Genomic DNA, 27,380 nt, shown 5'->3' on the forward strand with positions numbered 1-27,380 from the left:
TCTGTGGCGGCGGACTGTGGGGGGAATGCTGAATTCAGGAGATGGAGTACAGCAAGAAAACTTCAGCCCGTTCAGACAGGTACTAACACTCTTTATAATATACAGGAACCGCAGGAAACTTGACAGAGTGGCCAGTCTCTCCGTCCTTCAGTCTGAAATCCCCTGGGTAACTACTCTACTGACGTAACGGTAACGTTACGCTACGTTTTCACTAGTTACTGTGTAGCTAGCCTTCTAAATATACATTTATTTACATCTATGAGGCGTAAAGGTTGTTTTGCGGCTCCTCCGTACGATTACTAGTTGCGGGGTTTGATTTTTTTTGCGATATATATGTTAGTCTACCTCCACAAAAGACATTATCACTAATGGACGGACACGTAGCCAGGACTTGTGTGTTCAGTGTGTATTACACTGTCGTGTTATTAAAAGGGAAATTCTACAATTTCTTTCAAAATATTTCTCAGAACTGTGTGATTTAAGCAAATTCGTCCATATGTTGTTCTGCGTACATTGTCTGCCCCCTTTCACCCTGTTCTTCAATGGTCAGGATCCGCAGAAAGCAGGTATGATTTGGGTGGTGGGTCCTTCTCAGCACTGTAGTGATGTTGTGTTAGTGAATGTTGCCCTGAACAGGTGGATCAGCAGTGCCGCTGGAGTTTTTAAACACTGACCACTCACTGTCCTCTCTGTTAGTCACTAATACCTTGGTGGTCCACCTTGTAAATGTAAAGTCAGAGACAGTAGCTCATCTATTGATACAGTCTTCCTCTAGTAAATCATTGGTCAGCACATTCTACCCACAAGACACGGTTGGTTGAATATTTTCAGTTGGTTGGCTATTCTCAGTCCAGCAGTGACACTGATGGGTTTAAAACTCGACCAGTCCTGCTGTGTCAGATCCACTCCAACACATCACAAACTGTCACCCCACCATTATGTCAGTTTCACTGCAGTGCAGAGAATAAGACAGCAGCCAAATTATACCTGCACATTGAAGAAGAAGTGGAAAGGGAGCTAAAATAGCAATGCAGAGCAACATAAAGTGCACAAGGATGTGGCTTTAAATAGTTAATATATTTGGGACCATTAGTTAACTCAGAATTAAACCACATACCAATTAGTAAAGAAAATCATAGCAGAGAGTTTAATATCCCTGTAGGTTCTGCTATATAAGAAGGAGATCATATGGAAAGACAAATAACATTTCAGCTGCTCAGATACCTCTCCTGAGAAATAAAAGCAGCCAGTAATTTCTCTTCTTGAATTTTACTGGAAATTTTAGTGACATTTCACACTGTGCTCTGATTTGCTGACAAAATAGCACCCAACTAAAGATGGAAATTTCTTTATAAGCTCCTAGGACTGAAGAATCTCTGTTTTGATGTTGTGCATAAATATTTTTTGTCTGAGCCAAAATTGTCTCATGTCTTCTCTTTTTCTGATGCTATTTATCCAATAGAACATCAAGAGAATCATCTTTAATGCAGTTGAAGCAATAAATGTTTCCACCATCAAACACCATTTGTTTGACCAGTTTGTGATTTAGCTTCTAGAGGGTTAAACCTCTGCCATCAACATGAAATATTCCGACATTGTAAATATATGTAAAATGGACTTTTCACATTAAGACACAATTGACTTAATACTCCTTAAAAATTGAATGAGGCATTTAGGATGATTTGTAGTTCCCCATTAAACTGTAGTTGGTTCTTTGGCATGATTGGTGGTGACTTGCTGACACAATGTGTGACTCTCTCTCTCACCTCTCCCTCTCTCACGGATCAACAGTAGGGGGTTGTCACTTGCTTGCTAGAGGCTCTATTAATAATCTGAACATACGTCACCTGTCATAGGTGATCCTCTTAAACTAACCACCAAGAGAGTGTCCAAGAGTGTGAGAGTGGTGTTTGTGTCATTAAAGGTCTTGAAGTTAGCACAAGTTGGAGTGGATTGTTGTTAATCAGGAATGACCAGCAGAATATGGGAATGAATGAAGAGTGCTTCAGTTTAGAGTACAGAACTCATTTCATTTCCCTTCTCCTTTTTATGCTGTGCCACATTAATGCAGATTATGCACAGACTATGATTTGTAGGAGTTCAGATATTCTGCAGGGGGTGTTGGGCATTTTTATCTAGACTAGGCCTTACTGCATTACCTGTGGTGTGAGGACAGTTAGCAGTCGTTCTGAGGGGCAGCTATGACCAGCCTGCCTGTCTACACTGGAGCCAGAATTTCAGGCTGTTGGGCACTGCAGTCAAATGGAGGGTAAGTGAATATTTTAAGTTAGATTTTCTGATCTGGGATCAAGGTGTGTTTTTTGCTGCTTCTGATTTAAGGCGCTGAGATCTAATGTTGTGACATTTTAGATGTTTTTTCTCATGATTCATATTTCATTAAGAGCTATTTTCTGAAGAGTGGTTCATGTTGTGTAAGTATGCGTAACACTGTGTTTTTTATTGTTTTTTTTTTTTAACTATTACTTTCCTTAGTATGTGGTACAGGGCAAATAAAGACAGAAGTGTTCATTTCAGATGGTTAGATGTTCCAGCATTTGCTCTGGCTGTGGGGCATGTCAATAATTGATGCTATATATAGTTTCAGTGTTGCATCATTTGATGTAAAGACATAGGGAATATTGCATTATGAAGCATGTTAATAGTTAATGTATAATATACTGGCAATATGTTTCACCTGATTGTCTTTTAATATTCTTTTAGCACGTCACGTTTGTGTCTGCAGTCTACACTACTCAGCCATAACATTAAAAGGACCATGTTGTTTCTACACTCATCTGTTTTCTCAGGTCTACTGAACATATAGATGGACATTTTAGTTCTACAGTTACAGAGTGTAATTGTTGCACTGTAGATTTTGTCAGCCCAATGTCACCCATTTCTTCAGAGGTCAGGGCCCCCCACAGGACCACCAAATAGCAGGTGTGATTTGGGTGGTGGATCGTTCTCTGCGCTGCAGTGATACTGATGTTGTGATGGTGTGTGTTGTGCTGGAATTTTAAACACCTTAACAAAGTATGCAGAGCAACAGGTGGACTTTAATCTGTAGTTGTACAACTACATAATGCTCCTCTGTGGTCAGTAGAAGTGTGAGAATGGATAATGAGGTCATTTTAATGTTATGGCTTATCTGTGTATGTGTCAAGAAAAGCTATTAATAATTCAGCATCTTTATCTATTTTTTAAGCAAATTGATTATTCATAACACGTTGTTTACGTACCTGTGGGAAGCTATAATTAATTTATGACTTTGGAACACCAGCTGCTCCATTCACCTGATTACGGCCTTAATTAATAAAAGTGGAGGTTGAAAGTGGGATGAACTAAATTATTTTACAAGCTGTTTCTGCTGATACTAAAATAGCTTTGTGCATGGCTTCTAATCGTTTAGCTTCATTTGGTTTGAATTGTAAACAAGGATAAAGACAGGTTGGAATCAACTCAAGGACACAGTCCACAGCCAGACACCACCTACTCTTACACACATGGTCTAAGGTGTATTTTTTAATACAGATTTATTTTTGCTGTTTCCTTCCTTGTCTTTTTTTCAATATATGTCAATATACTGAATGTTAATAAGCTCACCGGACAAAACATTTGTCACATGTGATCGAAACTTACCTAATAGCATGTAATACCTCCAGGAGCACAAATAGCAGCAGCAATTTTATTTGGCATGGACTGGACAAGTGTCTGGATATAGCTGACCTCAATGTTCAGACACTCTTGAATCAACAAATTGTGCAATTTGACCAGATTTTGTAGAAGCCTTCCCTGGAATTTCCTTGTTGTTTCAGGTAGTCCCACAGATTTAAGAGATGATTAAAATCTGGGGATTTAGCAGGCCAGTCCAGATGTATGAATGATCCTGAATGGTCAACAGCCTTATGAACAAGAGAATTGTCATCTTAGAATACAGAGACAAGAATTTTATGTTTCTCAGCAAGACGATGAGCAAAAGGTATATCCTGGTTGTCCAGCTCAATGTAGGCAAATCAATTTTCATTCACAAGCCATGAATCATTCTGTTGATCCATGTCTGTCAGTGTAATCTTTCAGGCACAGCTCTGATGAGATGTTTCTGTAGACTGTTGTTTTTGCCACTGCTGGTATATCAGTTTGGCCATTTCCTTTCATCCCCCTGCAAATTCAGCTACTTCCAACATCCTTTGACATGCCCAAATGCAGTCACTCCTTTTTGCCAGTCATTAACATCTATGATTTTAACAACCCTTTTTCAACATTTCCAATAAGACATTTACTGCACTGTACCACCTCATCTCAATCTAAAACATGCAAGGTGGCTAATTTGTTGTCCAGGGAGCTTATTTCACATTGGTTGGACAATGATACAGATGATAAAATGTCTGCATAAATGTAATTTCCCCAGATAATGAAAAAAATTGTTAAAAGGTTAACTGTTGCTTATAATGTTGCAGTGGCAGTGGGGAGGACTCTTTGGACAGGCTCCTCCCATTAGTCAATACCCCCCGGAGGAAGAGCACAACTTTGGGTAAAGCAGAGCCACCACTACTACGCACTGGCACCCGCACAATCTACACTGCCGGCAGACCGCCCTGGTACAATGAGCATGGAACACAGTCCAAAGAAGCCTTTGTCATTGGTACGAAGAGGCTTCATGTGATAAACTGAGCAAACATCCTGTAAATACAACAATTTAGTAGTGATGAACAGTGATATTGTAATTTTTATTTTTAGACAGGTCCAATGTTTGGTTTCCTACTTACTGTATTCTGGAAGAGCAGGGCATTTAGTGGATGCTAAGTTGCTAAGTTTTCTTAATTATAAATAATAAAAATATATATTTATAGGTCAATATACCTTAATATAAAGGCGGTTCTCAAACTGTGGTATGCTTACCACTGGTGGTACATAAAGCAGCAAGAGGTGGTACGCCAAATGACCTTGAACAATGTACTAATTATGTGTCATAACTGAACATCTAAAGTTTTCATGTGTAAATTACATGATGTTTCACAGTTTTCATAATTATACCCATTTGAAATTAGTTTGTTTAAAAAAAAAAATAGGCATGCACAGTAGTTGATTAAGTCTGTAAAAGAACAAGGGGGGGGGCAGCATTTCTTAAGCAAAGGCTAGAGACAGACATGCGCAGTTTGGACCTTATTACAAAAAGGACAAAGCAGAAGCGAGAAAAACAAGCCGATACCAAGCCTGAGAAATAGTCTGGAGCCCAGAAGGTCTAATTCAAAGAGGCAAAATATAGAAAGAAACAAAGTGAGAATTCTGTACATGTGAAGGCAAAATAGAAGAAAATGCTCAGCTATATAGGAAAAAAGTGGCCATTCTTAGCATCAATAGAGCGCAGTGCCTCCTTTACCTGCTGATACAAGTGCCAAAAGCCACTGTTAGCACCTGCTCCAAGCACCGCTCTGTTTACACCTATTAAATGTAATTTTAAAAATATTAAAATGACTTCTCATTTGTTTTAAAACATGTATTTCCCATATATTTTCTGTGTTATAAATGTATAATTGTGTTTAAAACATTTGGTTAAGGCCTAGTTATTTGACTTGATTTTATAACATGGTTTTGGTTTGATAATGGGCAGTACTTGGTCTAAAAAGTTACTATTGACATTGATAGTTATTGGATGTCAGCACTGGCTTAAAATTCCCCTATCTGTGCACCTCTACCATTTATATGTAACTTTTATATGATAATATTGTGAATGTAAATTGGGTAAATAATTATGCAAAACCTAAGATACTACGTACTTGTAGTAGGGGTGCAGAGTGTAGTGTCTGACATAATTATGAGGTCAAGTGATCTTTATTTATATCATTATTGATATTGAAAATGTATTTGACGTGAGGGCTCTAACAAATCCCAAGTTATTTTTAAACATACAGGTTTATATTTTGACCAACACATTAATTGAGATCCTTTGGGGCTTTTTTTAACACTGTTAGAAAAATTGTCAGTGTGGTGGTAACTTTTGCTGTCACTGTGGTGATACCCTCAAGGGTACATATTTGTATTTTTAAATAGGGAACATAATTGTACCTTAACCTATTAATAATTGTAGATTTTAAAATTGTATGATTTCATACTCCTCATTTCATCTTCGGGTACTTATGTTCTCTTACTTTACACAGTTCTATAATGAAAAATTATGAATATTCATCTCTCTGGAGAAGAGAATGTGTAATGTACCTTTAAGGAAGACAACTGGATTTTAACACCACTGCTGTATCTTTTAAAGGTACATTTACAGAGTTTGTACCTTTAGTGACCAATAATGTACCTCTACTGCATCTTTGTTTCTGAGAGTGTACAAAAGATACAAACAATCTACCTTAACGAGATTTTTTGGCTTTGATAAAAGATAAAATTTAAAGTACAATCTGATAATAATACAGAATGTTAGTAACAAAGTACTTGGTCATTTCATATCCCTTTCCACTGTATAGGTTTATGTGGTGGCAGTGCCTCAGGAAAGACTACAGTTGCTAATGAGATCATAGAGGCTCTGGATGTTCCCTGGGTAGTTCTCCTGTCCATGGACTCTTTCTACAAGGTGAGTTGAGTGTGTGTTTTTGCATGCATGTGTGTGTTTGTTCTGAATGAGTCTACAGTAAGTTGCTTTCCTACCGTTCCCTCTTGATATATATATGATAATAAAAGCAAATAGAGGATGAAGCAATTATATATATATAATTGCTTCATCCTCTATTTGCTTTTATTAAAATTGCTTGAACAATTTTTCAAGGAAATCTGCAGTTCAGTTGTAGAGGTTAGTTGCACCTTCTGCTTCTTCCAGTAGTATTGAGGTCTCCGCTGAGCCAAAAAATTACTTTTACTTAATGGTTAGTTTGACTGGAAATTAAAGGTGTGGTAACATATTATAGCACTAAGATAATCTAATGTCAACAAACCTCATCATAACTATGCAGGCCATTCTGTTACGTCATATCATGTCCTATTTTAACAACAGTAAAATGAAAATTTTGCATATTAATAATACATATATATATAATATCTATATTGTGCTATCCTGCTGTATCTTGTCTGAATTTGTGATCCAATGTCATGACTTGTTGTTTCCAGGTCCTCTCAGCAGAAGAGCAAACTCTAGCTGCTAGTAATGACTATAATTTTGACCACCCCGGAGCCTTCGATTTTGAGCTTCTAGTGACCACACTCAGGAAGCTCAAACTGGGCAAGAGTGTGAAGATCCCAGTGTATGACTTCACCACTCATGGGCGACAGAAAGAGTGGGTGAGTGTGTCAGAGATGAGCTACTGAAATCAGAACTTTAAAAATAAGGGTTTTTGTTTTTTTTGCTTTTTCAGGATGGATTAAGTTTTATCATCTTAACATATGAATGGATTTATGTTAGTTTTGTACTGTCATTCATTCATTCATTATCTGTAACCACTTATCCAGTTCAGGGTCACGGTGGGTCCAGAACCTACCTGGAATTATTTGGCGCAAGGCAGGAATACACCCTGGAGGGGGCGCCAGTCCTTCACAGGGCAACACACACATTCACACCTACGGACACTTTTGAGTCGACAATCCACCTGCCAATGTGTGTTTTTGGACTGTGGGAGGAAACTTGAGCACCCAGAGGAAACCCACGCGGACGAGGGGAGAACACACCAACTCCTCACAGACAGTCACCCAGAGCGGGAATCAAACCCAAAACCTCCAGGTCCCTGGAGCTTTGTGACTGCGACACTACCTGCTGCACCACTGTGCCACCTATGTATATATATTCATTTAAAAATAAATACAAACACACACACACACACACATACACACACACAAATGGATGATTGCAAATTTTCTCATCCCTCCTAATCTTCCCTAGAAAAATGTTTATGGTGCCAGTGTCATCATCTTTGAAGGGATTATGGCTTTTGCTGATAAAGAGCTTTTGCAGGTAAAATACCTTTTTTAGTTTAGATATAAGGAAAGAGGTTAGAAAAGCCTGTTGTAGCTCTCTTGAAAAAGCTAAGGGATTTTAATCTTAATAATCAACATAAATTTTAGTTTCTTTTTATGCAGGAGCTTCTAATAATACTTTCAACTCACGCTGTGATATGCCATTATCCTGCAGCTGTTGGACATGAAGATCTTTGTGGACACAGATTCAGATATCCGCCTGGTACGGAGGCTGAAGAGGGACATTACTGAGCGTGGAAGGGACATTGAAGGTGTCATCAAGCAATATAATAAATTTGTGAAGCCAGCCTTTGAGCAGTACATCGAACCCACTATGAGACTGGCAGATATTGTGGTCCCACGAGGTCAGTTATATAGTTACTGTTTTGTCAAGACCTTCTATATCTAAAATGGAACTTTTTTTTATTATTTATTCATTGTAATAGCAGCATAAACCTTCCCAGGAAATGCAGATGAATATTATCCTTTTGGCTACATTTTCTGCAATTATATGCATTGTCCCTGTTAAATAAACAAATAAATTAAATGGCAAAATCTTATTCCTAGTACAAATTTCATTTACCCATTCATAATGAAATTACGGTCGAGGTCATAATAAGACAACACAAGTATGTAACTATACCAGCATCCAGCAAGTGTTACATACATTGCATGCAACAATCTAATAAAAAAACTAAGGGCATGTCCTATTTTTTCACCTCACTTAATCACATTCTTGCAGGTGGGGAAAACATGGTGGCCATTGACCTGATTGTACAGCATGTTCACAGCCAGCTGGAGGAGGTATGTTTGGCACACATTTCTAAATTGCACATTTCATTACATATCCAGAAGCTTGTTGCTTATAGAAATAGCACCCTCTGCCTTTCACAAGGGAAGGTACTTTTTTACCTGTTACATACAGAATTGAAAATATTAGGTATTGTCATGTATGTCGTTAGACCATTTCAAGGGGGCTGTAGCCACCCGTAAAATGTTCTTTAGCCCCCCCACCCAATTATTTCAACAACATTCCTCTGTGGACAGATAGCTGTTGGAATTCAGTCTGTATTGATTTCTTGACAGAATACACACAGTGTTGCCAACCGTCCCGTAAAATACGGAATCATCTCGTATTTGGACACTAAAATGTGTGTTCCGTTTTGAACCGATACGAGACTCGTTTTGTTTTGTATTTTTGAGGTCACACTGTTTTGGCGATAGACAGAAACACGCAGCTTTCTCCTAGTCGTAGCAAGGGGCAGATTCTCCACGGCTCCTAAACAGAAAATGCGCTTTCATTGGTCGTGACCTTTATTTATCCAATCAGCAGCCAGTGTTACCTGTCCATCATTCAGTTCTGCAGCCAATGGGTTCACAGTCCCTCCTACAGCGATTTGTTTTGCAGCGGAGCTGAGAGCAGCGGGTCAGTACTGAAACCATTCTCCCTCAACATACCACAGGTACATTTCTGAATCAAAATAATTCTTTATACATTAAAATCACATTAGATATTTTCAAATAGATTATTTGTGTAAGACAAATATGAGTACTAATTCATTCTATGACATGTTGACTGGACATAAGTTAAATATGATAATGTAATGAGGATGAGACTTTTAAACTCTTGGACCAATAAGATTCTTTCACTTCAGATCTTATTGTAATTAATGAACAATTAAAAATAATACAGTTATTTAAATTGGTAATACAGTATTTGAAAATATATGGACAGATTCTGCTTTGCTATTGTTCAAAAAAGCTACAGACGGACACTGACCATCCTGATGGCAGTTGGATTAATAAATGTCTGACAAAAAAAGTTTATTTGATCGACTACAGTCAAAAAGAATTTACAAGCGCATTCCCTGGCCTCTGCATTCCTTATTTTGATTTCAGAAAGTTGGCAACCCTACACACACGTGAACGTATAGTGAGTTTCCTAAAAGTAAGGGAAATAACTTCATGCAGTAGAGGAAACCTGATTACTGAATGTAAATTAAACTTGCTGAAAAGGCCAGTTAAAATGTTCATGCATTAAACACTGCAGTATTTAGGGCAGACTGAATTGATGTTAGTGTCGTTTCCTGACGTTATGACTGTGTATTTTAATAGTTGCTCACAGCTCAGTTTTTTTTTACTGCCTATAGATGGATATTCAAAATTTTTGTAAAGGCAGCAGCTATTTGTGGCTTTGCTTAATATGTACCTCATCAAAGAAATTTGCTGCTATGAGGCAATTACCCCAGACCTCCTTGGTCAAAGCTTAGCCCCCCAAATCATAAATCTCTAGTGACAGTCCTGGGTATTGTATAACATAAAAGAAAATACTCCTGGTGGGTTTCATGTGGGACAGGGTCATGTGTATATACGGTTCTTGATATCTTACCCCAAAATAATATTATAATAGCACATGGGACATGGCATTGATTTAGTGTTAAGGGGTGAACAGGAATACATTTTTGAGTGTAGCATGGCTTGGTCAGCTGGCCTAAATGTGTTATTTTTTTATGATAATTGCAGTTGGTCAGTCTTTTAGTAGTATTGCCGACACCTATTTATAGCCGAAACCTGTGAACACCTGTTTATCCAACAGTCCTGAAATGATTGTAGTAGGTAATAGGTAGTTTGTCCTTATCTTTAGCTGCAGTAACGCTGCTACTTGTCTATGAAGGCGTTGGTGACATTGGTTTTTGTGACTGCTTTTTTTCTGGGATATTACAAGCTGTGCATGCACAAACATGCATTTTATAACATGCATTTTTATTTGCCATTGTACAACGCACAATGTGTCTTCTACATTTAACCTATCCATGGCAGTGAACATACACACACACTCTCTATTGCACACAACCCAGAGTGGCAAGCATCCATCCCCAGCACAATTGATCAGTTAGGTGCCTAGCTCAAGGGCATCTTGGATGTGAACCAAGGGAGGAGACGGTGCTGTTCCTTTGCTCTCACCACTCCCAGTTTTCCTGCCTGTCTTGGGGATAGAACCAGCAACCTTCCAGTCCCAAGCACTCTTCCCTAACCATAAGGCCAGGGTAGCTCCACAACACCACCACATCGAGTGCACCTAAAAGAAGCTAAATGTATTAATTAGGATATATCGATAAATCTTTAAACGTATGCTATATATCTTATTAATATTAAAATATCTTCATTGTTATATTGAATATTAGTCATTGTTTCAACAGTATTTAAAAGGTGTTGTCCAACTCCTTAGTGGAGGCCATTGTAAGTTCTGTATTTATTCACTTCTTGTATCTTCTCTCTTTGCTCTTTGTCGTCTTGCTGTCTTCTTAACTGAGCAGCGAGAGCTCAGTGTCAGGTGGAGTATTTACCTCTTTTAACTTCCTAATTTAGCTCCTTTAATAGCTTCCCATTAATCCATGGCTTCATGTTATCCTCTCGCTGTGTCTCTAGTGTTGTTTTTGTTCTTCTTTCTCTGTCTGGTCCTGTGATCCTGGGGGAGTTGTCGTGATTGTTTGTCCCATCATTATCCTCTGTTAGACTACAAGGAGAGACAGCAAGCTTTCTGATCTTCTCTCTACCTGTAGCTGTTAAGGCAGAGGTCAGACGCAAAGCTGTAAAGCGTTTAGTAACACTGCCACACGTCCTCAGATGAGCTGTCAGCTGCTCTCCCCAGAGCCAAAGCTGTAGACAGCAGCAAAGCTGTGGATAAGTGTACATTTGTGTGTTTGTGTGTGTGTGTGTGTGTTTCCATTTGAAATCAAATGGCTCACACACTTGCCCTTTTGAGCAGCGTTCTCGTCTCTGTTCAAATTCTCACATTCTTCACAGATGTTTCCCTGTCATTCCTTACACCGTTGTTTTTCTTATTAAGGCTTATAAAGACAACTCCAACTTTGTCATTTCTCATCCTTTCATTTCATTTTAGGGTTATGAAATATTTCTGGCCCATACTAATAACATTAAAGAAACTAACAGTTCTGATATTCACTTTCAGCTTTACAAGACATATTTTAGGGTCTAGACAACACTTTAATATAATTGTCTAGTAATCCACAGGTTCTAGATATGACAAATGGAGATTAGGTTAACAAATGTTAAGAAATTCCTTTGATATGTTGCTAATTTTATTTCACTCATACACTCACAGGGCACTTCTGGCTACAGCTCACCAGTCCCAGCCGCTCCCTCAAACTCTCAGTGTATTGGAAAGCACTCCACAAGTCCGCGGTCTCCATACCATCATCAGGTTGGCACTCAGATGAAACCTGCCTAGAGAGCAGGGGTAAAATATTGGGTGAGGGGCAACAAATGTTAAGCCAAATCAACATAAATATTCTGTACCTTCATTTAGTGACTTTCTCATCCACTATTTCACATCCAAGTTGCTGATAGGTGTTTCTTCAATGATTGCAGCAATAGCTTCTACTCTTATGATAACTTAGATGTTTGAACATTTCTGTAAGGACGTGATGGCATTCAGCCACCAGAATATGAGTTAGATACTGATTGCACTGTTGAATGATTAGATCTAGATCAGTTCCACTGTTATACAACCTGGGGAGCTGGGGAGGGGGGTTGTAAAGTGTAAATATTCTGCATTATTTTTGGAAGTTAGTATGCTAGGTTATGTGAATCTGCTTCAGAGTATCCCATTCTCATTTCATGCATTTCATGCTTTTTTTGCCAATGAGAAGTCTGTGTCCAAAACTGGTTTACCTTAATTTACTGATTGCACTGTGATTTTGTGGTAGTGCTACATGTTTAAACACATTTAAATGTTAACTTCTGAAAAAGTCTTACCATTGCACTTACAATTTTATATCTATAAACCTTAAACTGGTGTTTATGTCTTTTATCCTTTGTGCTATATTACATTAAATTATATCTTTTTTTCCCCTTCAATTTTTGTAGGAATAAAGACACCAGTCGGGACGAGTTTATCTTCTACTCAAAGAGACTAATGCGGTTACTGATTGAACACGCTTTGTCATTCTTACCTTCTAAGGTGTGTGTATATATATAATATATCTGTGTGAGAGTGAAGCAGTTCTCAGATTTTTTTTTACCCCTTTGGCAAACTTTGCTGGTGTTTATGAGATCAAAGCCATCTCCGCAGTGCACAATACTAATTATAGCTTTGTATTCTTCTGCTGTATCTTTTCTACACTCTTCTGCTGACCTGGATTCATTAATTTTTCATACACTAATTAATACACCGAACAGCACTTCACCATTCGCAAGTGTGTGTATGTGTGAAATGACGAGAATGCACAATGGTTCTTTTTACTACAGAAGAGCATGGTGCAGACTCCTCAAGGTCAAGCGTATGAAGGACGCACTTTCAGTGGGAAAGGGGTAAGAGCAGGTGTGAAGGTCTGAGCATGTTCTTTGGTCCCTGTGGGTGTTTTCACACTTTCAAAAGAGTTGTTTTCAGAATTCAAGACTGTTTGCACACAGAGGTCAGTACATTTGTACACAGTAGAAATTTGTGCATGAACCAAAGAAAATCCCTTTGGTCAACCTAAAAATTGGCCCTGGATTCAGTAGCTTGCTCTTAAACAGCACTCGTTTCTTTCTTTGAATACATGACATACAGGTTGTGTGGATTAAGTGATAAAGTGCTGCCAGTAGACATGAACTCACTAAGCTAATTAATATATAGGTTTGAAGATTACACTTTGAGGAATGCAGGTTTGATTTCTGTATCTCTGTTCTCCAGTCATTGTATGTATTTATTTTAATTTCATCAGGAGAAACTAAATTTAGTTAATGAAGGATAGATACTAGATATTGGATTTCAGCTGTAAATACTAGCCTACCATGAGGAAGCATTAGGAAGTGATGACACATGATGAATAAGTTTCATAATATTAATATATTTTAGTAAGTGGCGGGCGTAGTGTTGCAGTCACACAGCGCCAGTGTTCTCCCTGTGTCCATGTGGGTTTCCTCCAGGTGCCCTGGTTTCCTCACGCAGTGCACGTTGGTAGGTGGATTGGCTACTTAAAAAGATGTGAGTGAATGTGTGTGTGTGTGTGTGTTTGTCGCACTGCGAAAGACTCGCCCCCTCCAGAGTGTGTTCCTGCTTTGCGCCCAATGATTCCGTGTAGGCTCCGGACCCAACAAGAACCTGAACTGGATAAGCGCTTACAGACAATAAATAAATGAATGAATGAATATCTAATGTCTGAATAATAAGATTAAAATTGAACGAGTTATATGTGGAGTGCTGAAAGCCTCCCAAAACACATTGACAGATGTTTTGTGAGACAGGCCATTCACCCAGCAGTAAGTGCAGTCATGTGTTTGAGTGTAGGTATGTGATGTATGGAACTGCGCAATCGATTTCTTTGTTCAGAATGTATTCTCGTGTGAAAACAAACCTCTGATGGGACCATAGAGTAGCATAAAATTGATTCAGAGTGTGAAAATGCCCATCCACAGTATTCCCAGTTTAATTCTTTTATCTTTCTCTCTGTCCCTGTCTCTCAGTCTGTCTCTTTCACAGACTAGCCTCTGCTTGTCTCTTAGACTACAATGTCTGTCTTTGTTTCTTTGAGAGCTATACAGTCTGTTGCATTCCTTTGAGCTGTGCACATTTTTTTTTTTTTTTTTTTTTTTTTTGTGATAGATCACAGGTGTGTCTGTCCTGCGGGCTGGTGAGACTATGGAGCCTGCTTTGAGGGCTGTGTGTAAGGACGTCCGCATCGGAAAGATCCTCATACAGACTAATTTGGACTCAGGAGAACCAGAGGTACTTCCCTGCAGTTACTGAACCACTCTATTAGCCATAGACCCTTTTACATATGTATTAGGGATGCAAATCATGAACATGAAGTGTAATTGTTGTAAATAAATTTGTAGAATTGTCAGCAATATAACTATATATTTAATTCCTTAAAAAGTCTCCTTATCATGATGTTTGCATTATTAATACCAATTACTGACAGCATGTTACAGTCAAGAAATTAAGAATGTACTAGTCTTTGAGTCATTTAGTTGTTTTAGGCTTTTGGTGGGATGGTTAAATTACTGGCTGTCCATGCCATTTGTAAGCCCAGTGCAGCTTTTTGCCAGTTTAGCCACATCAGATTGTCTATTAGAAGTGAGTCATACACTGGGCCTGAGAAATGGGCCCTTAGGTTAGGTTCAATAATAGTAAGATGAGACTCCATTCTTATTTGAGTTTTTCAAATTACGAACACTTGCTCATCTCCATGTTTATTATCAGGAGTGTGAACCCTACTCGGTAAAGTTAATGTAAAGGTAAAGTTATGTCTTTGTTTTTAGTATATTTCTCTTCACCCCTAAAACAACTCCTGTCCTCTTTGTCTGGTGGCATGACTCAGTCTCCATGGTAACAAGAGCCCTGACTCCTCGGTTTGTGTTCATTTTGGCGCCAGTAGCTTGCCTCTTCCTCACTTTGTTTCCTTGGTAACAGCATCTGTATTTGCTCCTCTTCCTCTGGCTTCCTCGGCCCTGTCCTCCTGTGTTCAGCTGCACTACCTGCGACTGCCCAAAGACATCAGTGAGGACCATGTGATTCTGATGGACAGCACTGTGTCCACTGGAGCAGCGGCCATGATGGCTATAAGAGTGCTGTTGGTACGTAGAATGACCAGTAAAACTGGTCAGTAAAACAATCACATGCATGCAATAACAAAGGAAGACAGTGGTGACCGTGTACCTGGTTATGTGGAGGAAAAAGAGAAAATCACGCATAGAAGAATACATTCACATTGTTCATATAAAGCTCTTTTGACTGAATTATGTGTTGTTCACAAATACTCCTAAAGGAACACTATGTAATATGTATTTTTTAAATAACAGATTTTAAATTATTGTGATGCTTCACCAACCTGTAATAGGGAGAATATAGCCTCTGTCATTGATATTCCAGGCTCTGCACTGCAGAAACTGCACTATATAACTTTTAGAGGAGGGTGGGTAATCAATCCCTTCCCCTCCCCCTCCCCTTTGATTGCAGTACAGTGCTGTAAAAAATGTATTATTTGAATTACATATTGATTGTAGCAACAATCAATGTGCCGGTGTGTGTGTGTGTGTATTTGTGTTTGTGCAGGACCACGACGTTCAAGAAGAGAATATTCTCTTGGTGTCTCTACTGATGGCCGAACTAGGGGTCCACTCTGTGGCCTATGCCTTCCCTCAGGTCAAAATCATCACTAGTGCAGTAGACAAGAGTCTCGATGATTTTCTTCATGTCATTCCAGGGATAGGTGGGTCCTAACACTTGGGGTCAGATTTACAATGCAAAAATGTGCCTTGATATGGCCAGTCTCTCTCTTACTCACACACACTCTCTCTCTCACACACACAGTGCCTCTGTACATAATATTCAGTTTAATGACACTGTGACACTGCAGATTATCAAATTGCATATAGAACCGCCCCTTTAACCAATAGCTTGTGAGTCTGAGAGAAAAATTACAGAGTACATGTGCATATTGAAGCCATATGTTGGCATATTTTGCGCTTCATCTCCACATATCTGTCCATCTGGTCAGAAAGTCCCTAAAAGACCCAAATGGAAATGCATGCATATGGTGAAGGACAATCAACATAAAATAGTAAAAGGAGTTTAGTAAAACATGCATAATTTAATCTGAAGTGCTTTTAAAACCTACACCCAACTTTTCAGTGATCCTCAGGTGATTTGTGTGGCTCTTAAAAGCATGAAATAGAGAAATGCACTGTGTGTGTGTGTGTGTGTGTGTGTGTGTGTGTATGTGTTTCACACATAAAGGTGACTTTGGGGACCGCTACTTTGGAACAGATGCCCCTTCATCATGGAGTGACAATGAGGACCAAAAACTGCCCAGCTGCTAATGTTGAGTCATATATTTCATCCACCTCAAGAATTCTGCAATTTGAGTATATGTAACTTCTCCACATCTCTTTTAAACACACCCCATATACTTTTCCTGTCATTTGACAAGAATAGTTTGACTAAAATGATAGATTCAGTATTCAGCCAGACCAAATAGGACTGCATTTTAAGTACTCAAGGGATCACAAGGAGTCTGTCATGGGGAAACAACACTACTTTTAGACAAAATGTAGATGCCACTTATATCACTTACTTACTGGGGTGTCATTAGAAAATGTTCCATTGAATGAGACACTGAAGCAATAGTTGCACAAGAGTTGTCTTCCAGATGGATTATATTCAGAGTGATAACAGCACAGTAATAATGGACACAACAATGTCATTTTGCGGAAAAACAAGTGGGAACCAACTACATTTTTCAAGACTTTCCCTCATGGAAATTTGTAATGGTGTTTTTTAATCCTGTGTGGCTAGTGAAAATTGCAGCAGCCTTTTATATGTTCAGGTGCTGAGTATCAGACACCAGTATCAGAAAAAATCTGCATAATTTTTCAATTTGACAATTAATCTTTCAGGAGTAATGAAACAGTTGTAATAAAAGTTGTAGAGAGAATTATTAACTCTGAATTTATTTCAGTAGCAATGATAGGAACCTGATATCCAAATGTGCATTGCTGTTTTATTTAATATTCAAAAATGGTTTGGTGTGTTTTTTCTTATACAATTTTCATAATATCCAGTGAAATAGTACTAAACAATATAAAAAAATAAAAATAGTAGTTATGCCTAACAATTTGTCTAGGAAGAATCTGTTTTTAATAAATGGAAATTAATCGAAAAGTGAGCTTCTGCTACAATGCTACCAATCACCTCAGGTTTTCCTACTTTGTTTACAATGGTTTAATTATGAAGAAATAAAAAAAATCAGTGAAATTCCCCTTTAATCTATGCTTTTCTGTCTATTTCAAAGACATGGATACACATTCAGTTGTGTAAACTTTATGTAACTCGATATGTTTAACCTGTCAAACTCTCTCCCCCCAGAAATAAGTAGAGGACGTTTTTCCCCCAAGTGCTCCACCCCCAGTGATTGATTCAGTGCTGGAATCCCTGAAGTCCTGTTCTGTATGATCTTCACCACCAGGTGGCAGTATATCTCTCCCTCTCTCTCACACCTTTTCAGGCTGTTACCATGGAAGCCTATTGGAAGTACAGAGAACTATAGAATACATTTAAAAGGGAGAGTTTTGGTTGTAAGGTTTATTATGTAAAGTACAGCTAAGGGAGCACGAGGAGTTTATTCTGTGCAGAAAAGTGAATAATCCAAGTTATTTTTGTAATCTACAAAAATGAGCAATTGCACACAGGTTTTGACCCACGTGTGACCCATGTGAGTCGTAATAAAAAGGACAAAAAAGCTCAAACTGGGCACACGTACATTACAATTCATAACAAGCTTTGAGCTCAAGGACTTACGAAAAGGCCTGAATGAAAAAAACAGGTTCCAAAAAGAAGACGAAAAAGCAGCTAGCTCTGGAAAGAGAAGGTATAAGAATATGAGAGAGAGAGAGATTCAACTCAGCGGGAAACTGTCCTCATTGGCTGTAATGGCTATTGCAAAAAATAAACATCTAACAGAAGCCAAATTCTCCTAGTAACACTGCCGTATTGTGAAAATGAGTCTGTTTTACAACTCTCGCTGCTGTTACTTGGCGCATCACAAATTTGTAGAAATGAACACAGACATGATTGCTCAGTAAGACTTTCAGTTATGCTGTGTCTGAAATGTGGGAAGGGAGGTCTTGATTAAAGACATCTGATGGTTTAATAAATTCATTCATTCATTGTCTGTAACCGCTTATCCAGTTGAGGGTCACAGTGGATCCAAAGCCTACTCGAAATCACTGGAGGGGGCACCAGTCCTTCACAGGGCCACACACACTGAAACATTCACTCACACGCTCACAACTATGGACACTTTTGAGTCTCCAATCCACCTACCAAAATGTGTTTATGGACTGTGCAGGGAAACCCAGAGGAAACCCACGGGGAGAACACACCAAACTCCTCACAGACAGTCACCCAGAATGGGGCCCGAACGCACAACCCCAGGACCCTGGAGCTATGTGACAGCGACAGCATTGCGCTGCCATGATGGTTTAATCATAGTCTTTATAATACTACTCATCAGATTATGCATGTGATCTGTAACAACTAATGTTTTTGAATGCACTTTATTAGGAAGCATCACATTTGGAAATATGTATAAAATAGAATTGGTCAAAATTACACTTTTCTGTCATCAAATTGGAATTAGTAATTGTTAAATTGTAAAATTGTTTTTCTGAAGTTTATCTAAGAAGAGAAAATTGTGTTCTCTTTGAATAGAAACATGCAGTTGGGCAGCGCTCTTAACTGCTGGCAATATCCACAAAACGATAAAAAGAAACTGTGTGATAATTTATCCTACAGCCAAACCCAAATTTAACTGAATTATGATTTTAAAGTTCTGAATTATTTTTTTATGTCCTGTTATTAAATGTTTTTATCAGTACTAATACGGTTTATTTTTATATTTTCCCACAGATTAAATGATATCAAAAAAGTCCTGGAACAAAACTCAAAAGAGTAAGTGGGAAATCCTGGTTTTAAAAAATGTTATTACTAATGACTAATTCAAGTAAACGGGCATCATCATCAGTTCCACTTTCCTAATCTAGGCTTACCACCACTATTGTTGGTATTTGTGTATCTGCAAAATAGGGAACAAAAACCAAATTTTACATCCAACCATAAGCAGCCTACAGGATTAAATATGCAGAGACAATTGTGGTGGTGTTGTAAACGGCTCTACACAGAGGAGGTCAGCTCTGTTCAGGAATGTCCATGAACGTGTGTGTAGTTACACAACTTTGCTAACCCTAGTGTAGCATTAATGTTTTAGGAGAGCTGCCTGTGCCAGACTGGCCTCTGTCTCTGCCCAATTGCTGCTGCGCTTGACATCTTTCTTCCCTAACAGAGCTCTCATGCATGCTGGATTCTCCTAGACAACAAACTGGTCTGTGACTGCAGCCTCAAGGTTAACCTGTTACTATGGAGACAAGGCAGCCAATAGAAAATCAGAAGATGGTTGCTATGTTGACTGCTAGCATTTTGTTATAAGGATGACCTATTTTTTTCCCCTCCCCAGAGCAAGTCAGACTCAGGTCTACAACAGGAACATTCACTACAAGGTGTAGGCTACACATAAACATACTCTAAATGTAATTGGGTTCATTGAATTTCAAATATGATTCATTGATTCTTTTCGAGGCTCTCCGGGCCATCTCCTGTTAAAAAGAAAGGAAATTTTGTCCCAGATTGGGGCAGGGGTGTGGGAAGGGGGAGGGATCAAACGTACCATACCATGAAGAAGCTGCTGTTGTCATGGAAACGACATGTAAAGTGAGGACAAAGCATCTTCAATGGTCAATTAGTGTAAACAAAGATCTCTAATCAACCCAGCCCCCCCTCCCACACATCTACCTGACTGTTAACAAATCGAAGCAGGTTTAGTTTAAACTGAGCAATCAAATCCAGACAGAAAGCAGATTTGAAATCTCCTTGGGGAAAAATCATCTGACCTCATGCATGCATGCCCACAAATGTCAAACATGATTCGAACTGAAGCTACAATTTACATCTGGCTCTCATGTTATGCCGGCACTGTGGCAAAGACTGGCTTGTTAGGGCTAAAAAATAGGTTTTGATTTTCAGAGTTTTTGTAATGCGTTTTGATTTTTTGTTTTTCCAGGACCCAGCATGTGAATGCGGTGCAGCATTGTTTTTAGGTGCTACTTTATTACAAAAGTATAAACTTGACCCGACATTTTTATGAATAGTAATTTTTGTTATAAAAACATTACAATCTTTTGCACATGAGTACTTACACGGCTTGAATACACACCACCCTGTTGTTTTATAAGCAAACGCACAACATCAGCTGCCACACTAATACTCGGTTGATCTTGGAAATACACATTTTACAGTTGAAATGGCTAGGGAAGAGGAAATAATAATAACAAAAAAAAATCCCACACACGTCAAAACTCAGAAAACTCACAGAGATACTGCGGCGCAAAGTTATCACCAGAGGAAAAGAAAACCATTCCTGAAGAACAACCCAAAAAGAAACATATACTCTCAAGAACACCTAGGGCAACTTCATCATGTTCACTGCTTTTTTTCCCTTTTCTTTTCATTACTTTTCATAACACTCCAGTAACATATTTACAATGTTGCATCGACATATATGACAGTAAGTGAGCTGGACTCAGACTCCAGGTTTTGTTTGTTTGGGTCAGGCCACTAAGGCTTGTTTAGTCAGTTGTATCCCATTCGCAGGGAACACTTTTTTTTTCTCCCCTTTCTCTCTATTCTCTTTTCTTGTGTAAAATTGGACAGCTCTGAGCATGACGCTGTCCACTATTTTTGCCCCAGCACTTGGACATAAATTAAATGTAAATAGCACTGTAGGGCATCGTGATGTTTCAATGACCTAAGACTCCAATTCAGTTAGTTTACAGTACTTTACCGTATAATGTGTGTAGCACAGCTGGCTGCTATTTGAGTCCATCTGTAGCTTATGTTCACTTACAAAATGAGCAGGCCAAACAGGGTCATCCTGATTGGTCGCAGCAGAAAGGAGGAGGAGGATGAGGATTGTCTACGATATGTTTACTATGACCAGTCGCATTCTGCTTCTGTTTATCCACTTGCCCACTCCATATGATAAAGTTGTCCTTGCGCTGTCATCCTAAAAGCAGACTGATCCCACGGTCCTCAAGCAAAATAACATTGTGCTCTCTCTTGGATGGAGGAAAAGGCATTTTAAAACAAATAAGCAAACGACAACAGCAAGAAATAAACCAATCTCAGATACCACATAACAGTGGTTCTTTTTTTCTTTCTTTCCTTTGTAAGTTTTTTTTTTTGTTGTTGTTTTTTTTCTTTCTTTCTTTTTTTTTTTTTTTTTTTTTTAAAGCATGCATCTTTTTGTCAGGCAAAGTGCATTAACAGTATTGACAAAGTAAAACACTTATTGTACTGTACTTCATGGCAGTGGTGACTCATTCACAGCCAGTCTGGTGTTCATGTTATGAGCTTAAAACCAAAACAGAAACACCATGAAAACAAGTAAAATCTAATTCTGAATAGGAACATCAGGGTCCTGTGCCTACCACTTTTTTCCAGTTTTGTTTCAATTGGAGGAAAACCATACTTGTGTGAAACTAATTTGATTACCGTTATATTTCACTGTCCCTGAGCGTCTGCTAATTCTCTTCATGAGTTCTCTGTAATTGCTACTGTAATTATCATATAATTACCTTTTTAGTTCACAATTCAAATCACCTTTCTGTCTCACAGGGGTCTACAACAGATTAAGTGCTAAAAGAGAAAATTCGCAGTATATGCTTCTGTGCTTCTGAATAAAATAGGGCATCAATTTTATAGTGATACAATACTGCACTTGTGTAATTCAAAGAGTGGGAATACTGCCTTTATATCCATTTCAATAATATATCCCCATATAATTTCTTTAGAGAAATAGAGGCTTTATCATTACAAAAATAGTGTCACACATTTTTTCTAAAGCTTTAGGATAAAGCTGTACTCTATATAAAGAATTTAGATAAAGGCTTTTGATCATTGTCAATCGGCGATAAAAGGTTTGGCGACAGCTTTCTCATTTAGACTAGCTTTACCACTTTGCTTTTTCATTAATGCTTTGTCACTAAAATAATATTTATTTTTTTTACTTCATCATTGTCTCTGTGGATATACTCTTACCATTTCAGTTCACCAGCTCTGTGCCTTTAAAGAAATGACGTTTCCTTATAGAGTTGTGCTCATTTCTTCCTCTCCTTTGGAAATATCTAGAGGTTAAATTAGAGTTTGACCCGCAATTCCGATGGTCACCCAAATGAAAACGAATGGGCGAGTGAATGTGCTCTCAAAAATAAGAATTCTAAAGTGGGACTCCCCTTCTAATACAGTTTCCTGTGCAAAATGTGTTAATGCAATACAGTACTGTGCAAAATCAGAGGCTACCGTTCATTTATTTCATTTCCAGTATAAACAGCCAGAGGGGGAGGAAACTTTACTGGAAATTAGAAACCTGCTTTTAGTTTTTATAAAGAAATATATTTGCTAATATATCTTTCTATAGCTGAGATCAAAGTGTTTAATTAAATATCCCACTTCTCATGTAATCTCAAACACATTCTGGCATGTTGAGATCTGGGCTCTGGTGTCTGTCCATTGTTCTAAGAACACCAGTAGCGTCTTTGTTCGATTTGCAGCATTTTGCTGCCTTTTCTCAGTAAAGGCTTCTGAAAAGGGTTCTCCTCCTTTCATACCCATAGTGCACTGGATTCATACCAGAAGCAAGAGTAGAGGGGTTTGTGTAGTCTTATAAAGGTTTTTAAATATTTCACTTAATATACTGCAATTACATCTTACTTTTGCAGGGACACGATTTTATATCTAATCTAAAAAATATCTCCTTAAAATATGACTTAATGGCTTTGACTGGAAATTAAATAAATTAAATCAGTGACGAGTGATCTCAGACCTTTACATAGTACTGTAAGTTAGAGTTGGTGATGGGTGCAAGGTTTTTTTTTCTCTCTCTCTTTCACAAAGATGTAACTGCATGAAATAACTGAGATACCTAGGCAGTTTTATACCTAGGCATTTTATCATTAGTTTATCCATCACACTTTAAAAACTCAATCAATAGACAATACATACTGCTACTACATGTTAGATATACAGTGATAGTGCAATGCGTGTATACCAGGTGACGTACGACACAACAGCTTTTTCCTTTATAACATAAGCCCATCATCTTCCATAAGTAATGTCCCTTTTCCCAGACTGCTTCCATAAGGCAATGAGTGGGGCTACTTGGGAACTGAAATGTAAACAAGATGTGTGATGAGTGCAAAAGGAAAACTCCTTTATGTTCAAGTTGTCCTGTCACATCTTTCCACCCCCCACCCCCCCTCGCTTGGAAATTTTCCAAATGGGGAAAGTGTTGTCAGAAAAAAGATAATGTAGATCGCTTACAGCTCCCCCTACAGACCTGTGACATACATTTCCATCCCATCGTTGAAGGTAAATATGGTGGTGGTGCTGGATGTGGCAGAGCCCTGTTTTAGGTCAGGAATACTCTCATACAGATTCTCCCCGGGCAGCAGGAGGGCTTTGGCCGGCAGATGCTGCAGCTTGGGCGTCTGCTGTGGAGGTGGGGGAGGGGGTGGAGGCTGCTGCAAGGGCTGCTGGGGCTTCTTCTTCTTGGGCCTCAGAGTGGCGCTAGCGTTGGGCGGCGGTCTGTCCCTCTTCCAGCCCCCTCCGCCCTCCATTGCCTCATAACCCAGCTCGTTCTCCTCTGTACTGATAGCCTCATAGCAGTGGTCCTCCATGGAGCCAGGAGGCACTCTCGCGCTTTTGCCCTCCTGTGGAGCCCACGTTTGTGGTTTGACCACCACATTGAAGCCTCCATCACGCTCCCCACGGTCACCACGAGCCAAGGTCCGATAGCCACTGATGTCCCTGGGGGCCGTGGGGGAGCCAGGCATGCCTCTCTTCTTCTTTCCAGGTTTACAGACTTTAGAGTACATTTCTGAGATCTGGAGGACAATACACTTGGTTGATTAATAGTAATCAGCATTGATCCTAAACTAACAGTGACATTCCAGCAGACATTTGTAATTGTCATGTATTTTCTGTAAAATGGTATAGGTTATAATGGTCTTAAGCTTAAATGTGGCTGTTTGTAGAGCCTCCTACTTTCAGTGATTTTCTGCATAATCACTAACATATAGTCTGTCTGTGTGGTACCTACACACCTTTCCGTTTTTCTGTTCACGTGCTCTTCGCATGCTGAGCAAAAGTTCCATTAACTCTCCTCCATGGTAAAGACATAATGAGGGAGAGAAGATTAAAAGCAGAGAAACTCACGCACCCCAGCTGCAGATGCTGCCATGGTGTCTCCCAGGTGAGGACTCAGAGGGCCTATGTGCTTGTGTTGAAACATGATGTCATCATCTTCCGGAGGTTTCCATATGTACTCCTCTCCATTTCCAATAAACACTGCCTCCTGATCGACCCACACAGAGAACAAGCTGTTCAAACATGCTTTTGTGCAGCTTCATAAATGCATAGTATGTTTCTGATTTTCATTAGCCTGGCCTGAAAATGACATCTGGATCAAAACTATGCACTCAGGCTCTGTAAAAGATCTCCATCAATGCCTTTGAGGCTGTATTGCCAAATAAGGGTAAGAACAAGAAACAGGACAGGGTTTAGAACTAAACTGTAAGTCTGATTTCATGATGCATTGAATTGTTGCCTGCAGAATCAAAATCAAATTGAATGTTGAGGTCAGTGATTTACAAGGAGTAGTTCTATTTAAATGTAGTGCAGGTTAGAGCTGCACTAAAGTCTGACAGGTGACAGGTCACATTTGTCAGGACAAACCAGACTACAGGGCTTTGCCAAAAAAAGGAAAAGATTTAAAGAGGTCGTGCACCACTGTTTTGTCCTGTCCAAATTTTATAGTTGCCTGAAGACAAAAGAGACCAAAAAATAATAAAAAGAAAATAATAATAATAATAATTAACCCACCACAGCCTGAGAAATCCACATTTCCCCAGGGTCTTTATCTACAAGAACAAAAAACTTCCACAACGCAATGCAGACATGTATATACATTAGGGCTGCCAATCAATTAAATAAATTAACTAATCCCAAAACTTGCTGCAATTGTATATGATTATTCATTGTAATAATTGTTCCTTACATTTAAATGTAAAATAGAAGAATCAATGATAGATCAACATAATAATATTATATTTATATTTGTTTTGTCTATCAATTAAAATGTAATCACAACAATTAAAGTACTAATACTTCCTTGTTTCTTTGGAAGGGGGCTAAATATGTGAGAATATGAGAGAGAGAGAGAGAGATAGTTATGATATTTGATACATATTCAACAGCAATGACACTGGGGGGATGATGGGGGGGCGGTTATTGGCAAATTTAGTACAATGGCTAATTAGTACAATATCATTGTAAATTCCCATGTGCATTAACGTGTTAATTTTGACAGCACTAATTTATATACAAGCTATTCAGACGTCCTCATTTAACACTCCAACACAGCAAAAGTAGCATAGAGTGTCAACCTTACTACCTTAAAAAAAGAGTAGAGTGAGTATGTTTTGCAGATCTTAATAATTGTGTAGTATTCAGGAAAACAAGGACACAGTGCTATTGAAAATTTTTGTGTGATAATGGTGCCACCCAATGGAGAATCTTCAACCTGCTAAAGTGAGTGAGTAAGTGAGTGAGTGTGTGAGTGAGTGAATTACAAGCCAGGTCCACAAGCTTCTTTGTATCTAAAATACTGGTTACAGGTTTGTGCCCAAGTGAATATAAGTAAGAAAAAGCGAGGAGTGTGACTGCAAAGGTTAAAGTGGAAGCAAGGCAATGAAAGCTAAAATTTCCAGATGATACAAAACACACACAACTGACACAAGATTAAGAGCACTGACAAGTGAAGTGAATAACATGAATTCATGAATTGAACATGAAGTTCAATTGTTAGAAACTGGAAAAACGGGCAACCATACGGATCTGAATGACATGGGCCCAATTTTGTTGGTCATAGTGTTTTGGTCAAGGTATACAAAAATTAGCTTTTGTGATGTGTTCCTGGTATTCAGTGGTTATTACTGACCAAAAGTGGTCCAAGGAAGGACTTTGGAAACAAAGGCATGGCTCTCCTAGGCACACTGATGGGACTGGTTAGTGAAGGCTAGTCAGCCTGGTCCAATTCGCAGAAGAGCTGCTGACAGACTGCTGAAAAAGTCAACTTTGACCCAGTTAGTTGTAAGAACATGATACATGGCACCTTGCTGCATATGAGGCTGCATGCTCACACTGACCTCTTTGCTCCTACATGCATCAGTGAGAATTGGGTGCCCATGAACCTTTCGCCAATTCACCTGTTGTGCTTTACCAGGTGCCATTGTAATGAGATAATCCATGTTATTCACTTCACCAGTCAGTTGTTTTAATTTTGCAGCTGATCTAAAAGAATCATATGTGATGGTATGCAGTCTGAAGGATTATGAATGATGCGACCTTCAAGCTGAGTTAACCTGTTGTCCACAAAGCAGATGAAAAGTAACTGCCATTTCTTCAGTATTTGCAGAACCAGCAATAAAGGCAGTAAATATTTAATCAGCAGCTGCACAAATGTCTGAAAAAATAGTGAGGAAAAAAGATCTGAGGTGACTGATCTTTCATAACTCAGCATTTGCATTTATTGTATGTGGTGGATACTTTTATCCAGAGCAACTTACAGTTTTTAATCATTTCACAGTGGTAAGAAACTGAAAATCCTGAGCTGTGACTAAAATGGCTCCCTATACTCCCTCATTACCATTGTGCTATATAATTAAGCACTTTTTAGCTCCCTTATATATAGTGGTAGAATCACAGTTGAATTCGGACACTTCCACTGTCTGTTTAGTAACAAAGAAAATCA

The 27,380-nt window shown here is 38.7% G+C and overlaps 2 protein-coding genes across 4 annotated transcripts in view; one reads left to right on the top strand and one right to left on the bottom strand.

Moving 5' to 3' along the window:
• Positions 1-7: 7 nt before the first annotated feature.
• Positions 8-18,967, top strand: uckl1a (uridine-cytidine kinase 1-like 1a). 2 transcript variants are annotated; one of them, XM_066643554.1, is made up of 16 exons: positions 8-79; positions 2,177-2,269; positions 4,458-4,642; positions 6,474-6,580; positions 7,111-7,281; positions 7,877-7,948; positions 8,126-8,315; positions 8,693-8,754; positions 11,268-11,284; positions 12,077-12,175; positions 12,841-12,934; positions 13,222-13,284; positions 14,561-14,683; positions 15,427-15,534; positions 16,013-16,169; positions 16,697-18,967. In XM_066643554.1, exons 2-16 carry the CDS (start codon positions 2,202-2,204, stop codon positions 16,777-16,779), a joined length of 1,599 nt encoding a protein of 532 aa, XP_066499651.1. In that variant the 5' UTR covers positions 8-79; positions 2,177-2,201; the 3' UTR covers positions 16,780-18,967. The 2 variants fall into 2 exon arrangements, with proteins under 2 accessions (XP_066499651.1, XP_066499652.1); XM_066643555.1 differs by lacking the exon at positions 8-79 and having other exon boundaries at positions 2,153-2,269.
• A 2,240-nt stretch (positions 18,968-21,207) lies between these two features.
• Positions 21,208-27,380, bottom strand: part of si:dkey-70p6.1 (uncharacterized protein LOC570575 homolog) — a 39,572-nt gene continuing 33,399 nt past the window's right edge. For both annotated transcript variants that reach the window (XM_066643557.1, XM_066643556.1), the window contains exons 6-7: positions 24,789-24,923; positions 21,208-24,453 (exon numbers count right to left, since the gene is read on the bottom strand). In XM_066643557.1, coding sequence (XP_066499654.1) covers positions 23,899-24,453; positions 24,789-24,923 — 690 coding nt within the window. In that variant the 3' untranslated portion in view covers positions 21,208-23,898. The remainder of the gene's footprint in view (positions 24,454-24,788; positions 24,924-27,380) is intronic.

The sequence above is a fragment of the Hoplias malabaricus genome, chromosome 14, assembly GCF_029633855.1.
Source record: "Hoplias malabaricus isolate fHopMal1 chromosome 14, fHopMal1.hap1, whole genome shotgun sequence".
Lineage (NCBI taxonomy): Eukaryota > Metazoa > Chordata > Actinopteri > Characiformes > Erythrinidae > Hoplias > Hoplias malabaricus.

Excerpts from the sequence above, each read along its gene's own strand:
- uckl1a (XM_066643554.1), top strand. The coding sequence starts at position 2,202 with ATGACCAGCCTGCCTGTCTACACTGGAGCCAGAATTTCAGGCTGTTGG. Across the intron at positions 13,285-14,560 it reads GCACTTTCAGTGGGAAAGGG|ATCACAGGTGTGTCTGTCCT; the intron begins GTAAGAGCAGGT and ends TTTTTGTGATAG. Across the intron at positions 15,535-16,012 it reads TGGCTATAAGAGTGCTGTTG|GACCACGACGTTCAAGAAGA; the intron begins GTACGTAGAATG and ends GTGTTTGTGCAG.